Raw genomic sequence first — 18895 nt, 5'->3', positions numbered from 1 at the left:
GTGTAGCTTTTCTCCTCTGCAGTCAAGATTGTAATGCTGACACATAGCAAACACAATGCAAGGAGTCAGCAACTTTGAGCCTGATTGAGAACTTTCTTTGTGAAGTCTGGGTGAGTCTTTTACTAGCTGTACTGAAGGCATGAAATTACCACATTCCTCTCTGTAACGTTCCTCCAAAGTGGACTTAGGTAGTTGATAACAGCAATGCCATCATGTGCCATTCAGGAGGCAAATGTTGCTGTTGTAATATTTCAAAGGTGGAAAGCCTGATGCTGGTTGGCTGATGCTCCGTGGAAAGCTCAGCAGCATTCCCTATATATTGCAAGAGATGAGAGAGACCAGCTTCTTTTCCCATTGCAAAAATGGGCTCCAGCATCTTCCCACTGTGCCTGACGCTTCTCCTATGTTATGTCTATGGTTCTCCACTCTCTGTAAGTAAAACCTAATTTCCACAGACTGAGTAAAACCCAAATTTTACAGTCTCCTCTCAGTCCACAGACACCTCATACCTTATACTGACTATTTCATTCTCTTTCAGGTGGGGATCCACTCCAATGGAGCTGGTAAGTGCTGTGTGAGCTGGTTTGAGTTTTGAAGCATTTTCTTGTGCTTGCATGTGCCACTACATCTGCACATAATGTCTTGTCTTGTCTTGCAGATGCTGAAGCTGGTGAGATATTCAAAGACATTCCAGACATCAACTTGGGTGAGTTCATGTCGAAATTCTCATGAGGCCTGAAAAGTTGTGAGCAAAATGCTGAATTTTCTTTCTTGTAAAAAAAAGATTATTGATAGGTAGCTCACATTAACAAGAGAAATATAACCAAGTGAGCTCTGAATTACCTTCCTCTGGCTATGACACCTGAATCTATCCCAGGACTACAACCTTATGTAAACAAGGGATGCAGAAGTCTTCAATTTCTGAAGTTTGGACAGACCCACTGTGTTAAGGCAAAAACACATTGTATCAATTGGAAGGACTCTGGAGTCCCAAAAGCATTTTCTGCCCATCTTTATATGATTTTGATAAAGTTTTTCATAGATGGAAAACAACTTAGATGTTTATTGAGCATCTATGTAAATAGGAAGAAATCAAAGGGAGGAGACACAAACACACTGTGCTGCCTTCCTCCATGATTTTTATCTCCTGCATATTTCCATATTTCTTTTGATGGTGCACTGTGCAATATGCTCGACATTACCAAGTTCTCCAGAGCACTGTCTCACTGCATGGCTGTTGTCACTGCCTCAGAGCAAGCAAGATGTTATCAAACGAGACATAGATAATGGTGGCCACCAGATTTCTGCCACTACAAATGCAGACATTGCCAAGTAGTAAATATTGAGTAGAAACTGCTGTTACTTTTATTATTACCTATATTTGAGTGTACAGAGGCTGTTTCTTACATATTTTCTGTAAGTGCTCATGTACAATAACCTTGTATAAGTAGATTCAATATGGTTTCTGAAATGAAACATATTTGGTCTTTCATTTACATTGTCTTTCATTAAATTGCTTTCCAGCTGCTGGGCAGGACCTCTTTCAGGGTGATATCATGCTCCCTGTAAGTAGTTAAAACTTTCTGTCACTTGTCCTGATTGTATTTTTTCTGCAAATCATCTCATCTCCCCACAGCAGATGCATCACCAGTTGTTAATTCCATTTTCAGAAAGATCAACGAAATGCCCTAAGAAATGAGACTTACAGATGGAAGTTCCCCATTCCTTATATTCTGGGTGATGACCTAGGTAATTCAGACACTTCATTCAGATTTTAGCACCAATCCATATTTACACTGGAGTCACTGTGGTAAAAAATCTGCCTTTTTCAGAACTGGTTCTCTCACATTAAAATTTTAAAATTCACTAATAACTAGATAAACTAGTTTATGTCAAAACCTTTTCTCTTTCTTCTACAGTTAACATAATAAAACACAGTTTAATCAGATTCAGCCATTTTTCTTTTCAATCATTTTTCTTCTTTGTCCCCTGTGTGTATCTGTGTACATACGTTACCTCTCTAGAGGGAATGATCTGCAGTTTGTTAAAGGCATCTTCCCAATGCATGTTTTCCAGATCTGAATGCCAAAGCAGTAATTCTCCAGGCATTTGAAATGTTCCGCCTGAAGTCCTGCGTTGATTTCAAGCCATATGAAGGAGAAAGAACCTACATAATCTTCAGAAAAGAAGATGGGTAAGGGTTATATCAACTTCTGTTTAGTTTTACTGTGTAGGATCAGCAGGGAATTAATTCCATTTGATTTCAGGAGTCTAAAGGTTCATTGTCAGCAGAGGAAAAGAGGCCACCGAGAAAACAATCCATCTTAGCTTTTTAGACACAAAACTTGTAAGATGCTGCCTCCCTCTGCTGACTGCAGAGTCTGTTTAGATGATGAAATTGGAATGGGAATTTGATGTTTGTTTGGATGGTTACTCTTCAATGAGGTGAATCCCAGCATTGCTGTGTTTTCCTCAACTGCTTCCACTTTCCTTCTGAGGGTTGTTTCCCATTTCACTCGAGGGTGAAACAACCTCCATGTGCATCCTCTTGAATTACTAAGGATGTGAATAGTTGTAATTTATATTTTGAAATCTTTACCAGACAGGTAAAAAAAAAAACAAACTGTGAAAAGCCAGTTTATTTTAATATTTCTGTTTTTTTGATAAGGCTCTCCTTTAATGAATGCTTCTCTCAAAATCTGAAAGGGTTTTATACACAGAGATCCAACTTTTCAGGAACTAGAAGGATTTATTTTATTTCCTACAGCTAAATGTCTTTTGAAAGAGAATCTAGAAAAGCACAAAAACCTTCTCACTATATCAGCTGTGAATATTTATTGTTTTCCCAGAACTTCCCAAGGGTCTATAGGAACTGATATTTCTACCCTCAGCTTTTCCTTGGGTAATGTGTTCTATGACATTTCTCTTACAAGACAAGCACCACGATTTTCGACAAGTTGGTGATGAAGAGCCTGATACTGGAAAACCCCCTGGTAGCAGCTATTCATGAGACCACAGGCTCAAGCTCTTTGTTTTCAGTGCCCACATCAGTGTGTTCAGAGCTCCTTAGTAAACTCAACCAGACACTGCTTTGTGATGAGCAAATGGAGCTACAGCCAAAGCAGATTCTCTTTAGCACTTGCCTTCACATCACCCTCAGGCTCCCCTAAAAAATTCCCAGTGAGCTGGCTGAGAGCTCCTTTCCTTGTTACTTTTTATTAGCATCTGCTGAATTGTGGATGAGAGGCTTGGCACTCACAGGAAAATATAATTTCACAGCTCTGTTCAGCACAAGGCATAGTTGCTGTTAAAAAGCAGCAGATGCAGCTATTCTAAATCCACTTGGATCTTTTCTCTAGACCAAGTGATTGCAGACCAACTCAGTCTGTCTTGGTGAGTTTACTGATTCTCTGTGTGTATTATGCTTCTTGGCAAATTGGCAGCTGATGTAGGACTAAACTTCTGTGTATCTCAAAAATCCATGATGAGCTTGTCTAACACAGAGGATAAGTGAAATACTGGCCTCATGCAAGTGAGAGTGTTTTTGGAGGTTAGTCTGTTTTCAGAGTGCAGGATCTGTACAGCATCAAGGCACGTGGTCATCATCTAACTGACTATTTATGTTATGTTTCTTTTATATTTAAAACTTATATTAATTTTAATTTAGTGAGCAGACACAGAACTTAAATACAGAGAAGAAATCTCACTTAACAGAGTGTAAGCTCTCTCTCTCCTTCTCAGGTGTTGGTCCTTTGTGGGGGATCAGCATACTGGACAGACACTCTCAATTGGGGAAAGGTGTGACTACAGAGCAATTGTGGAACATGAAATCCTGCATGCTTTAGGATTTTACCATGAGCAGTCGAGGATGGACCGGGATGACTATGTGAAAATCTGGTGGGATGAAATTATTCCAGGTGGGTATTAACCTTCAAGTCAGACTTTACTGTAAAGTGCAGATGTATCAGTATCTCATTTTCACTCCTAAATTTTAAGACCTTCCTAAAGATATAATTTTACAAACACCTGAGACCACTGTAAATCAACAAATTTTGGTACAACTTTTGGTCAAAGACCAGAAACTGTCTAAGGCCAGAAGTGAGAGGGCCTGCTTGGGAGTCACAGGACTTTTATCTCACCTTGGTTCCAGGACTGGTGTGATCTCTAAGTTTTGAACAAATCACTTCACCTCCTTCTGAGTCTGTTTCCCTTTGCCATTTAATGCAAATTGTAAACTTATTTAGATGGTGAGATTTGAGGTGACTCTTCTTTAATCAAAGGTCCTCTCAAAATCTGAAAGGTTTTTATATTCAGAGATTCAGGCTTTCGTGAAACTGGAAATATTCCCTTTGCCCATGAAAAAGCCTCAAAATTATTAGCTCAGATGGGACATATAAAATAGAACTCTATCCTGTTGTCTCCTGACCAGTGTCTCTGCAGGTTCTTGCCTGCAGGTTGGTATCATCAGATTCAGTGGCTCTGTGAATTTCAGCAAACTCTTCACAGTCCCCCTGGTCCCTCAATGCAGTTTCTCCTGCTGTCCCCTGTGAGATCTGGTTCTCTATTACTTAATGATAATTTATTTGAAAAGGAGTGACTAAAAGAGGGTGTTTCTCTTTAATTTTTGATAAACGGTGCAATTCAAGTATCTGTAGGAAAACAATCCCAAACTCTTATATAATCTCAAGCCTTGGACTGAAGACCTTTGCGATCTGCAGAAGGGAAGGGCAGTCTTTATGCACAGAAACTGTAATTATTCATCAGCACAGTCACGTGCTGTTTCTTCTTTGAGAAAGAATGCCAGCTATTCTGAAAATATTATTTGTAGTTGGAAATGCTGGTAATCTCTCTTTACTTCCATAGCAAAGCATGTGAAATGGCTCCCTCTCTCTGCTCTAGCAGACACTTTCATAAGGAAAATCTTTCTCTAAGGACAAATTATTTCACCAAGAAATCATGAGAAACATGTTTCCAAACAACATTTCAATAGAAATATCATATCAGTATTGTAAATGTCGAGTAAAAACGTCTTTCTTTTTCCCTCCAGATTGTTAATTCATTCTTTGCTTCAAAGAAGAACAGAACCTGGAGGCACTCCAGGACTGTCATATCTGTCCCCTTAGTGAGCAAAGGACTCCAGGGCCTCTCCTTGTCCCTATATGATCTAATATCCTGGGAAATGTTTGCATCAGTATTCACAGGTCCTGGAATGGATACGTTAATCTTAAATACATTAATCCTTAAGCTTAATCCTTCAGGTTCCTTACTATTAGACTATCTATTCTGACCTTCTATGTATCCCATTCTTTACAGCTCATTGATATTTGATCTTGAACTTACCGAAGTCACCTGTGAGGACACAGAACTGCAATCTAAAGGCACTGCTATGTTGTCCAAATGACAAGCAGAAATCTTGCTAAGTTTAAATATTATATTTTAAAGTAATTGCTTTTGGGTATATCAATTCTGCCTCAGAAAACTGTATCCAAGGGGCCAGGCTAAAGGCATTCCTTTCCAATATCTCTAAAAATGAAGCACTTTTCTGTTCTTTTATTAGGCAGAGAGCACAATTTTGCGAATTATGATGACAGCTACATCACTGACCTGAACACCCCCTATGACTACGAATCACTGATGCACTATGCACCCTTTTCATTTAACAAAAATGAGAGTGTCCCCACAATCACAGCAAAGATACCAGCATTTGATGACATAATTGGACAACGTCTGGACCTCAGTGCCATTGATCTGGAAAGATTGAATCGCATGTACAACTGCAGTAAGTCATAATTTAACCATGGCAAACTCTTTCTTTGATTATACTTGAGCCAGGCTGGTTCACCTCTCTTATGTCTCTAAAACCACAAAAACCCTTCTCAAGTGTGCTTGAGGACAGGGCTTGTGCTGTGCAGACACAGTTTATTCCCTCCTCATATCTCTCTTTGGTTCTGCTGTCATTACTCTTGTAAAAGTTAATTAGTCAAGGAAAGTCAGTCCACTCATCTCTTTTCTTCCACACTGCTCCTGGGGGCTCAGACCTGTGGTTGTGTTCTTCTGGTGTGTGGGCAGCTTTGTTGTGCTTCTGTGGGGTGAATGCAACTGCACTTTGTCCTCTTTTACTGGTATTTGGTCTCAATTAGATTATTTTGTACCTGAGATTGGACAAACCTAGAGTCCAACACTGTCTATTTTGCTAATATGATTGAAAATGTTATCACTGATCATGGTTGTCACTGAGAAGTTATTGTCCCCAAGGATCTGTCAGCAGAAGCATCACCTTGCAGGAAAACTCAGGTGAACTGGCCTAAGGTAACTGCATGGACTTTGCTTGAAGTGAAAGAAGAGGCTCATGGTCATCAGGCAGATAAGTGAGACATGACAAGCAATAACCTCAGCCAAGGAGTGGTTAAATAAACCACCCCAGGGTCACAAAGGGACTTGTTCCTCCAAGGCTGACAAACAGCAACAAAGACACCATCAGGCACTACCACGTGGGTGCTTCTTAACCTTCTACAAAGTGGTCAAATGTTGTTGTCTTTATGCAGGAAATCCCTCCAGAAATCAAATGTTTCCTCTTTTGAGTTGTTGGGCTTGCATCTGCTAATGTGAGGATTGTCTTCTCTACAGGATGTTTATACTAGTGTAAACAAAACTAACAAAAAATAGAGCAGGAATTACTCAGAGGTGACCATGTGTGCTTTTTTTTTTTTTTCAGCTTCAACTCACACCTTTTTGGACCAGTGTTCTTTTGAGTTTGATAACATCTGTGGTATGATTCAGGGCACCAGAGATGACCTAGACTGGGTCCATCAACTGAACAGTGTGACAGGGCAGGAGGACCACACACTTTCTGGGCGCTGTAGAGGTAAACCAAAGTAACAGAACACTCTTCTATGGAAAAAGGCTTAGCTGGAGTAACAGTCCCTGTGCATGTCTGTGTCCTTTAAATACAGTCTTTAACAACTTCTCTGAACCTGTCGCTGTCAACCCTTGAGAAAACCCTGCTCTGACTGCTCTAAAAACACAAGATTAAATCACCATATTTAAGGCACAACCCAGAAAACATCTGAGTTGTAATGTTTTCAGTTAAGCAAAAAGCCCTTTTTCTTCTCACTTGTCTTGACCCTTTGAGTGTGAGTTTATGTTTGCACTCGTGCTCTCAACAAACTTTTTCAACTTAGTGGAATGTCCTCCACACCAGCAAGATAAAAGGGGACAAAGAACAATCTTAACTATAGCCCTTTTAAATATAACATGGAAAATAATTTACTGCAGCTTCCAAAGTCTGAGGAAGAGTTATGTTGCCTCATGATAAGAATGAAACATCCTTCATAGCCACCCATAAATGTTGTGTTTGCAATGCACGTTGTTAGTTAAGCTTGATGAATGCTGGTTGTGGAGGTGGAAAAAGGTTGAAAAGTATTTTCTGATAGTAACTTAAAGATAATTTTTCTTTTCAAACAGTAATTTTGCCATTTTTTAAAAGGAATAAGATCTCAAACAGTTTGGAGCCAGCCCCAGTCACAGTCACAGGGTGCTGGCTTACAACTGAGAATAAAGACTAAATCACAACAGGCAGTTCTGAAGAGCAAAAGCCTTATTTGTTATTATTTAGACAAGGCAAACTACTACACACTTGCAAAAAAAAATTACTTCTGTGGTAAATTTTGCCTGAGTACAGGGTGGGGGGGAAAGAACCCTGACCAAAAGCACATTCAGTTATGCTTTGTTAGTCTTTGATAAAGGGAAACATTGACTTGCTGCACTCAGGAGTAGGTTATTCCCCTCATGTGACCCACCCACTGGAAAAAACAGATCCCGAACTTCTTACAATGCTGGTACTTATCAGATGGCTCCAAGAATACAATATAGCTCAAGAAAACCATCTGACAGCTTCTAGAAATACATGCTTTTAACCCCTGCTGACTCTTAATTCTCTCTCCCTTTTTTCTTGCTCTGTACAGTATAATTGTAACTGAAACAATAATTTAACTGAATTGTTTGAGTTTACTGGGAAAAATCCAATCTGTCTGAAATGGGCACTTAACTTGCACTTGGGCTTTAGCATCTGGTGACTCATAATAATAAGTATGGAAGAGTTAATGGAGAGGGATGGGTGACTCTGAGAATCTCCAGAGTGTTGAAATGAATTGCATGAGTAGGGAGTGTCTCTCCTGTTGGCACCTCCAAAGGGTCATTGACTCCATCAGGAATTTAGACCTTTTTTGATAACTGGTTTTGCGGTCACCTCGAGTGGAGGTAAATTCTAAGTTTTTATCAGAGGTGGATCATATTTCTCCCAGATAGTTTTGATGTCCTGGGGTTTTGACTTATTGCTAGCTAAAATGAAGGAGGGAAAGTACAGCTGTACAGCTTAACATTTAGGAAGTCTGCTGAAGTCTTCTAGGGCCATGTTTTAATTGCCATAGATGCTTAATGTTGCCTTTATTTGACTTTCTTATCAAAAAAGAGGTAGAGTCCAGATCATTTGGGGGTTTGTTACTAAAATAATTTCAACAATAGGCTCCCAGCCCTGTTTCTCACTTGAAGCAAGTGATCATGCTTATATTTAACACACTTAAAGTGAAGTGTCATAGATTGCATAGGGTAATTAGGTACCTTTGGCAAGGTTTCTATGGATATGAGTTCAAAGCATTGCTACCATGTGGGAGGGAATGGAGAGTATTCCCCTGACCTGGTTAGAGAGAACCTGATAAACAGCTCAGACAGCTCCACTAACCATGCAGGAGACTGTTCTGCCTTCGTGCAGCTACAGTACTGTTGGAACTGTTGGAACGAGATGATCTTTCAGGTACTTTCCAATCCAAACTATCCTGTGATTCTATGATATGTTATCTTGGACAAGACTCCATGGAACCAGCCCCCAACAGAGGAAACTTTCACTCAACAGCTAAAAGAATTTCACTTATTTGTTTAACCCTTGACTGTAAAGAATAGTAAAGAATAAGTGAAAAGCAACAAAATACAGATAAGACATCACAACTTCATCTCTTATACCAAGATATGTTCTGTGTACAAATGGTAAATCCTTGTAAATTTAAGGATAAAAGTAGACACTTCAAATCTAAAGTAAAGTACACTTCAAAAAATGTTAATGGGAAATTAAACTAGAGGGGCAGAAATTCTTAAATAATTTCCCCAGACTGAGAAACTGAGTTTTGGAATCTTTGGGTAAGCTATAAAAAATTACTTCTGTGGTAAATTTTGCCTGAGTACAGGGTGGGGGAAAGAACCCTGACCAAAGCACATTCAGTTATGCTTTGTTAGTCTTTGATAAAGGGAAACATTGACTTGCTGCACTCAGGAGTAGGTTATTCCCCTCATGTGACCCACCCACTGGAAAAAACAGATCCCGAACTTCTTACAATGCTGGTACTTATCAGATGGCTCCAAGAATACAATATAGCTCAAGAAAACCATCTGACAGCTTCTAGAAATACATGCTTTTAACCCCTGCTGACTCTTAATTCTCTCTCCCTTTTTTCTTGCTCTGTACAGTATAATTGTAACTGAAACAATAATTTAACTGAATTGTTTGAGTTTACTGGGAAAAATCCAATCTGTCTGAATTGGGCACTTAACTTGCACTTGGGCTTTAGCATCTGGTGACTCATAATAATAAGTATGGAAGAGTTAATGGAGAGGGATGGGTGACTCTGAGAATCTCCAGAGTGTTGAAATGAATTGCATGAGTAGGGAGTGTCTCTCCTGTTGGCACCTCCAAAGGGTCATTGACTCCATCAGGAATTTAGACCTTTTTTGATAACTGGTTTTGCGGTCACCTCGAGTGGAGGTAAATTCTAAGTTTTTATCAGAGGTGGATCATATTTCTCCCAGATAGTTTTGATGTCCTGGGGTTTTGACTTATTGCTAGCTAAAATGAAGGAGGGAAAGTACAGCTGTACAGCTTAACATTTAGGAAGTCTGCTGAAGTCTTCTAGGGCCATGTTTTAATTGCCATAGATGCTTAATGTTGCCTTTATTTGACTTTCTTATCAAAAAAGAGGTAGAGTCCAGATCATTTTGGGGTTTGTTACTAAACTAATTTCAACAATAGGCTCCCAGCCCTGTTTCTCACTTGAAGCAAGTGATCATGCTTATATTTAACACACTTAAAGTGAAGTGTCATAGATTGCATAGGGTAATTAGGTACCTTTGGCAAGGTTTCTATGGATATGAGTTCAAAGCATTGCTACCATGTGGGAGGGAATGGAGAGTATTCCCCTGACCTGGTTAGAGAGAACCTGATAAACAGCTCAGACAGCTCCACTAACCATGCAGGAGACTGTTCTGCCTTCATGCAGCTACAGTACTGTTGGAACTGTTGGAACGAGATGATCTTTCAGGTACTTTCCAATCCAAACTATCCTGTGATTCTATGATATGTTATCTTGGACAAGACTCCATGGAACCAGCCCCCAACAGAGGAAACTTTCACTCAACAGCTAAAAGAATTTCACTTATTTGTTTAACCCTTGACTGTAAAGAATAGTAAAGAATAAGTGAAAAGCAACAAAATACAGATAAGACATCACAACTTCATCTCTTATACCAAGATATGTTCTGTGTACAAATGGTAAATCCTTGTAAATTTAAGGATAAAAGTAGACACTTCAAATCTAAAGTAAAGTACACTTCAAAAAATGTTAATGGGAAATTAAACTAGAGGGGCAGAAATTCTTAAATAATTTCCCCAGACTGAGAAACTGAGTTTTGGAATCTTTGGGTAAGCTATAAAAAATTACTTCTTCATGTTCAAGGTCAGGACAGTGCTGATTTTGTGCCAATCCTTTTTTATTATCATTATTGCTGATAAGAAATTATCTTTACAAGGTAATATAGCATACAATCTCTAAGAATCTCATCTTTAGATTATTGTCATTATAAATCAAGAAAAAAAAAAAATTACTTGTTACTTGTGACCATCACTGAATCCTCTGTCTCACATGTCTCTGACATTCCTGAGGAACACAACTTCCAATTAGACCAACTAATACAAAATTGACACGAGCTGACAGCAATGAGTTCCATAAATGTGCTAAGCTGCTACTCCTGTTCTAATCCTGGTCTGCCTTGGATGGTTATCACATAAAATTTCCCTCTGCTATTCATGTTAAGTATGAATGTTAAGTATTACTCTTCTGAAAGAGTGCAGTTGAAATGATAAATTCACACCATGCAGCTAGGGAAAAATCTGGAAAGAGGCAGTGACAGTCTACCCTTTCTCCCCAGATGCGGGCTATTTCATGTACTTTGACACCAGCTCTGGCACAACAGATGAGGTGGCAGTCCTGGAGTCTCGAATCCTTTATCCAAAGAGAACTCAGCAGTGCCTCCAGTTCTTCTACAGGACCACAGGAAGCGTTTCTGACAAGCTGATCATCTGGCTCAAAGAGGATGATGGCACTGGGAATGTTCGCAAGATGAGGAAAATCCAAACCTTTCAAGGTAATTTTGGAAATTTGAGGAATATTTGGATGGAGGGGAGGAGTTGTCTTACTGTAACCATCAATACAGAGGATTGGATCAGAAGCCCAAAGATTTTCCCAAAGCTACCAGACTGTCTTGCAATATGGCTAAGGATTTTGGTATCACATGAGGGCATTTAGCAGACAAACTGTGGTTGCAATAATGTAATTTAGCTGCTTCACAGCAGAAATCACAACATTCCTAATATTATGTTATGCTTGGTGATTGAGAGGGATTCCAAGCTGTGCTGGAGATCAATGGACTAGATCTCCACTGGCTGTTATATGATCCAACACTGAGCTGCTCAAATGTAAATACTTGTGCTCCTCTGCAGTCAATTAGAATCCCAGTCTGATTTTTAGATGGTCAGAAATATAAAAGAATATGCAGTTTTGGACATGTGAACTGGATTCCGACTTCATGTGATTTTGCTAAATAGGACAAATTCAGCCACTGCTTGACCATGTTGTCAAAACTCAAGATCTGTTCTAACTGGACCTGCGTAACAGTTTGCAGGGAAGGATAAGTCCTTGGAAAAGTGTCAGGAACAGCTAATTCTAACACACTGGGTCATTGATTCCCGTCCTTTTGTTTTGTCTTAGCCCTCAGCCTGTTGCCCTTTATACTGGTGACTGTCATTCCCTAATGTGTGAACAGTTCCTTGTACAAAATGTCCAAAGCATTTAGATGATAAAGCAATGTGGATATATTACAATATTACAATATGGATATATTACAATCACAATATCAGCTTAAGATCTCTCACCTTCACGACTCCATGAGAGGTCCAGTTATCTAAAAATGCGGCTGGGATGGATGTCTAGGAACAAGTCACTTCCTAATACCTCTAATCACACTGATGGCAATCTTTTGCTTTCCTTTCACCAAAGCTGACAATGACTCCAGCTGGAAAATTGCCCATGTAACCCTCAATGCTCAGAAGAAGTTCCGTTACCTCTTCCAAGGACTAAAGGGCAACACCAGCTCTTCATCCGGTGGGATTGCTATCGATGACGTCACCCTGACAGAGACCCCCTGTCCCACAGCCGTGTGGGTCATTCCGAATTTCAGCAAAATCCTGGAGGACACACCCACTAGTGCTATTCAAAGCCCTCGTTTTTATAGCCCTGAGGGTTATGGATTTGGCATAACTGTGATCCCCAACTATGCCAGCACTGGCTACGCTCGCATTGCCTTCCACCTGTGCAGTGGAGAGAACGATGCTCTGCTGGAGTGGCCGGCTCTGAACCGCCAAGCCACGCTCACAGTGCTGGACCAGGACCCCGACGTCTTCAAAAGGATGTCCTCGAGCAAAAGCTTCACCACAAGCAGAGACCATGTTAGCTCAGGTGAGTGTGTCAGCCTGGGGCAATGTTGGCAATGAGAGCCAAGGAATCCAAGTCAGAGGACTGAGTGTAGGACTTCAAGAGCTGGGCAACCTTGACTCCATTTCCCAGTTTGGGACACTTTCCTGAGTACGACCTTCCCTGTGTGGGATTCAGAATCCCTGTCTGTGGAAGATCATGTAATGTGAAAAGTAGCACCTATAAGGTTGGTGTTGTTATGAACAATGCCTGGGATATCTGAGTTTGACTCTAAACACAGAGTTCTCACAAGAGCTGGCAATTCCCATTCTACCTGTGGTAATCGATTATAATTTTAGTTAAAGCTGAATTTTGGAAGCTCAGTTAACTACAACATATTTGGTTGATTTCAACATATGTAGTCTGAATGCACAGCATTCACACAGTAGCTGTATCTAAGGGAAAAAAACCCACGAAAATACCTGCAAGATCTGTCTGCAGCACTTGAAGTCTGTCTTGCTTGGCTGGGAGTAGACACTGCACAGTATGAACTCTTTTCAAACAGGGACCACCAGGTTTATATTGCATGTAACACCATAGGTTCACATCCAGCCTGAGGATTTCCCATGGATGTGTTAGTTCAGAAATGTTCAGCATGGAGAGAAGAAGGCTGAACAACTAGGATGACCTAACTGTAGCCCTTCAGTACCTGAAGAGAGACTACAAGAAAGATGAAGGAAGGCTATTCACAGAAGTATGGAGTGACAGGAAAAGGGAGAATTGGCTTCAAACTGAAAGAGAGCAGGTTTAGATTAGATATTAGGAAGAAATTGTTCACTGGGAGGATGGTGAGGCACTGGAACAGGTTGACCAGAGAAGTTGTGGATACCCAATCCCTGGTGATGTTCAAGGCCAGATTGGAGGGGCTCTGAGCAACCTGGTCTATTGGAAAGTATTCCTGCCCATGGCAGGGGGGTTGCTACTAGGTGAGCTTTAAGGTCCCTTCCAACCCAAATAGTTCTATGATTCTATGAAAGAAATGAGAATAATAGGACAATGTTAGGTTTGATACAGAATAAAATACTAGGAATGAATCTTCTTCCCTCTCCATTTTTTCCCAGTGGAAATGTAGTTCATATTTTCTCAATAGGATGTTTAAAAACTTAAGTATGGATATGTTTAACAGAACCATAGAAATTGTCAAAATCTGGTAAATTCTAAACCATAGGTACTTAAAAACTAATGGGGGAATATCTTTATGCAGGAGGGAGCTCTTAGCTGGTGACAGTGAGGAGGTAACTGGTGTTTGATTAGTCCTCAGTGAAAGAGGAGTTGTGAATTTCAATGCCCTCACATAGACTAAGAAGCCTCATGCAGACCATACCTAAGGATCTGCTGGCACCCTGAGTTTGTCAGTCTTCTGTAGTTTGTTTGGGCGTTTCAGCCCTGACCTCAATTTTATAAATCCCATTCAACACTTTAACATGAAAAAAAAGTCATGTCATAATTCCAGCTGCAAAACTTTGTGGTTCTTATTCATCACTCATATTCTCTTTGCAGATGGTAGTGGAGCTGTAATATGGGATAAACCGTCAATTTCTGGAACATTTGATGAATCATGCAATTGCAACAGAACTGTATCCTGGGGGTGGAGTAGCTTCATATCCCACCGTGAGATGAGACGGAGAAGCTTCCTGAAAAATGATGACCTGATTATTTTTGCAGAATTTAATGGTAAAGACCCATTCCCTTATTCTCCTTACAAAATGGGTGATTCTTTATGTTTTCATACATTCAAGTAACTACTGCACCTGTCTCCAAGTTGTCTTCTCTTCTAACGGGGATCAACTTTAAAAAGCATTTCTGTGTCTTAGTTTCAGGTGGGTAATATTGACTAAAGTGATTATGAGTTCAGAGGGATCCAAATGGCAGTGAGTTTTGGAAGGTTAACTTCTTAGACAACTTGAAGCACCCTGAACAGTACCTATGTCCATTTCTAACTAAAAGGCCATCCCCACTGTATTTATTTTCAAACATATGTGGCGTAATTTTTTGAAGTACGGAATATCACAGATTTACCTAACCAGTTTTGGTAATTTCAGTGTTATTTTCTGTCTTGTGCTTTAAATACACAAAACATGCTGTGTAACAGCAAGAGTTCTTTAAAAGGCAAATGGACAAGGAGTGCCCTCTGGTCCACAAGACACTGTGTGAGCCCCTGGTAGGAAGTGTACTACATACAGCTTCACTCACTGATATCTGATGTCTTTCTCCCCACTTTCCTTTTCTAAAAGATATAATTCACCTCAATAACACTGAAGTTCCTGTTGCATCTGTACAATCTGCCCTCACGGGAGGCCTCATCCTTGAGAGGCAGAAGAGAGCAGCCCAAGATGTGGAGCCTGTTCAAGACCAGCTGCCTTATCTGCAGGACCCCTGTGACCCAAACCCTTGCCAGAATGACGGGGTCTGTGTGAATGTGAAAGGAAAAGCAAGCTGCAGGTACCACAGACCTCTTCCCTCCTTGCTCTCTCTTTCTTCTTCAAATTATGTGGCTAATCAGTTTTCAGAGCTACAGATTTCAGAGGTCTAAGCCATTAGGTCTTCAAGGAACAGTAGAAACAAAACTCTTTGCCACAGTGACTTGATTTCTACCAGCAGCCATGAGGGGAGATTTCTTTCCATAAAGCAAAGAAACCCCTTTTGTGGTGCTTCCAGGGTATGTAAATAGCATCCAAACAAAGTGGGGATGTTGTGACATGAACTCCTCTAATGGGAACTGCACATCCAGGATAGTGAATGTGAGGACCTTCAGGTGAGTCTATAGGGCAGGACAAAACTCCTGATACATGTGGGTCTGTACTTTTTTTCCCAGGTGCCCATCAGGACAAGCCTTCTTCTTCACGGGTGAGAGGTGTGAGTCAAGACAGGTCCATGGGGACATCCTGGGAATGACAATTGGTGGAATTGCTGGAACCATTGTCTTAACCATCGTCCTCATTTCCATGATGGCTAGAAGATAAAAAAACTGCAGGGCAACAAATCTCAAGCTGGTGTTTTTCCGTAGTTCATAAAACATTAGTTTTTACAGTGAAAAATTATGAATACAAGCTGTAGAAGACTAGTCAACATATGGATGGAAAGCTCTGTCAACACCTTGGCAACAATCTGCTTTCTCTGAGAGATGTGGCAGTTAAAATGTGTAATGTAGAACTGCTGTCTGATGAAAGTTTATACAATGCCTTTGTTGTGTGTTCTTTGAAAATTTCATTTCTTCAACCCACAGCAAGCAGCAGTGCTGAGAGTCCATGCATTTACTCTCAGCCACAGTTCAAACTTAGGTCAAATAACTGGTAGAACCTCTCAAAACACTGGTAAAAGTCCCAGAGAAGCACATATATAAAGATTCTAGAAATGTTCCTACAAATATTGCTCAAAAAATCTAAAGGGTACAAATCCATAGTTACGTAAGCCAGTACATCAACACTAACTTTCCCTGGAGCTGTGATGTTTTACTAATGCTGATTAACTATTACACAGAATTCATAAAATACTATTGCATGATTTTGGCCAATTCTCTGTCAGGGAAATAATTTCACATTAAACCTAGTTGTCTTTCTAAAAAGTCCCATCACACAAGGTTTTCAAATCTTCAAATGCAAATCTATTCTGTGGGTGTAATCCAAGGGGTTTTTAAACATCTATAAAACTCCCATGATTTCATCAGGCTCTGGATGAAATGGGAGCAGATTATCAGTTATCAAAGGGTAGAATCTGTCATGGCTGCCATTAAATTCCCATCTCTTTGGAAATCATCATCTTAAAAGTCAAGGAGAGGGATGGGAGTATATGAAGATGAATGCTGTGGTGCTAGAGTGTGATGAATAAGGTGTTAACATCCTCAAACTTATTGCAGATGTCAGGAAGGGAGTGATGTAGTATGACCTAAGATCTCTGCTTTCAAGGGCTCTAACAGTTTTTACACCTGAAACTTTGATACCCAGGTTTCCTTCAAAAGCAGTTTCTTCTTGTCTGAAGGAGTTCAGAAAGCAAATAATCACAGAGGGTGACACTATCCTTGTACTTATCAGATACCTGTCACAAGGGATGGCAGCCAAAACAAAATGCACTCTCATGGCAGTAGTAGTACATAGAGAGCTGTTTTCAGCTTGGGTTCATCCTGGTGCTCAGAGCAAGCCTGTGAGTGGAGATAAACCATCCATTTAATTGAGGCATTACCAGCGAGTTAATACTCTGCCTTTGGAATGAAATCAAAACAAACACATCAGTTTTTCCTGCACCTGACTGGTGGGACTCATAACAGGCAACAGATAATTACAGATTGGATTACCTTCTGCTAGATGGATTAGGGACTCTCCCTTGGGTCAAGGGAGTCTCCCACCCAAGTTGACAAGCTCATAAATTACACGGGGTTATGGAATGAAAGACAAGAGATCCATAAATTTTCATAAAATTGTGTGGTGCAGCTTGCTAGTTAATGTGTGAGACAGAGAAACCAAAGGCAGAGAGGATGCAGGCAAGTCCTGTCCAAGTGCTATCCTGCATGTAATTTTGGTGTCCCTAGAGTAAAGGGGCACCAAGAATAAGACTGCAAGTTGTCACTATGCACTCCATAAGTATACATATGCTCTGACACTGTTCCATTTGCTTGTGGAGATAGAGTCCAAGTCTTCACTCTGCCAAACCAGACACTGACTCCTCTCTGCTAGAAGAACTTGTGATGGCTTCCACCACAGAGGATGTCCTGTCAGACAGATGGGGTACAGCCCAGGATGTGACTGGTGTGACACACCCAGGTAGGGAGCCCAAAGAAGGTGGCAGAAGCAGTGCCCTCCACCAGCTGTGCTCACCCACAGCTCTCCTCCCTGGTGCAGCAGCTCCATCCTCTTCCCTCAGGGCTAGGGGGTGATTTCCAGTCCCCAGTTTAATTGGCAAAGAGGAGTGTTAGGCTGGGGTTGGCATTACATGCAGCCAGGCCCAGGGCGTTCAGCTGCACTGCTGAGACACCTGGGTGGGTTCAGGTCTGGGCCCCTCACAACAAGAAAGACACTGAGGTGTGTTTCACATGGAGTGTCTCCAGAGAAGGGCAACAGATCTAGGGAAGGGTCTGGAGCACAAGGAACAGCTAAGGGAGCAGGTGGGCAGCTCAGCCTGGAGAAAAGGAGGCTTAACAGGAACCTGATCACCTTCTACACTCCCTGACAGGAGGCTGAAGCCAGGTGGGAGCGTCAGTCCCTTCTCCCAGGTAACAAGTGGTAGAACGGGCAGGAACAGCCTCAAGTTGCACCAGGGGAGGTTTAGGTTGGATACTGGGAAAAATTTCTTCACTGAAAGGGGAGTCACTGTCCCTGGAGGTATTTAAAAGACTTGTAGATGTGGCACTGAGGGACATGGTTTAGTGATGGGATTGGCAGTGATGGGGGAATGGTTGGATTCAATGATCTTAGAAGTCTTTTCCAACTAAAGTGATTCTTTGATTTTGCAACCTAAAGTAAAAGCTAAGAACAACTCGGAAAGGGTAAAAGTTAGAAGAAATTATCGTAGCTTTTGTGTAGATTGTATCATATGCCTTACTCTGGTTTTCTAACAGGATAGTACTAAGGAAATTCCATGCTCCGTGTGTGAATCTGCCTGTCAGCCCCATATCTTCTCAACAGCATTGAATCCTGTCAGCTGCTGAGGATTAACAGCCTCAGAGAGTTCTTGTTGCGAATTCACAAGTATTAAAGGTGGGCAGAGCTTGGTAGAGTTACCACAGAGGGAAGGATGGGCAGAATGTGCCCATCTCAGCCCTGGCGAGCCCCAGACTGATCTGAACCACCTCCATGGCTCTGCCCTCCCCACGGCACATCCAGTTTCCTACCAGCTGCTGGTGACAAGGTGGGTGAGGGAAGTTACACCAGCAGAAAGTACTGTGTGGTATAGGGGAGAGTTCTAGGGTGGCCCTAAACTTGTGGGGCAGAGATATGTGAAGAAGTCAATGGAAACTCACATGATTGGAAGGAGGAGGGTGTTGGAGAGTACAGGAAGCAAGCCTGTAAGAAATTAATCTCCTTTCTTCTGCTCATGAAATTAATGCA

General features: G+C 41.0%; 1 protein-coding gene across 1 annotated transcript; it reads left to right on the top strand.

The window, feature by feature from the left end:
* The first annotated feature begins 362 nt into the window (after positions 1-362).
* On the top strand, positions 363-15855 carry MEP1A (meprin A subunit alpha). The gene is made up of 14 exons (XM_050315733.1): positions 363-431; positions 539-563; positions 659-706; positions 1525-1565; positions 1671-1749; positions 2077-2194; positions 3742-3917; positions 5558-5779; positions 6716-6865; positions 11254-11469; positions 12381-12839; positions 14355-14528; positions 15089-15296; positions 15670-15855. Exons 1-14 carry the CDS (start codon positions 363-365, stop codon positions 15815-15817), a joined length of 2133 nt encoding a protein of 710 aa, XP_050171690.1. The 3' UTR covers positions 15818-15855.
* Positions 15856-18895: the final 3040 nt, after the last annotated feature.

This window comes from Myiozetetes cayanensis, unplaced genomic scaffold, assembly GCF_022539395.1.
Source record: "Myiozetetes cayanensis isolate MyiCay16 unplaced genomic scaffold, myiCay2020 scf2-11, whole genome shotgun sequence".
NCBI lineage: Eukaryota > Metazoa > Chordata > Aves > Passeriformes > Tyrannidae > Myiozetetes > Myiozetetes cayanensis.
This window is presented reverse-complemented; position numbering and strand designations above follow the sequence as displayed.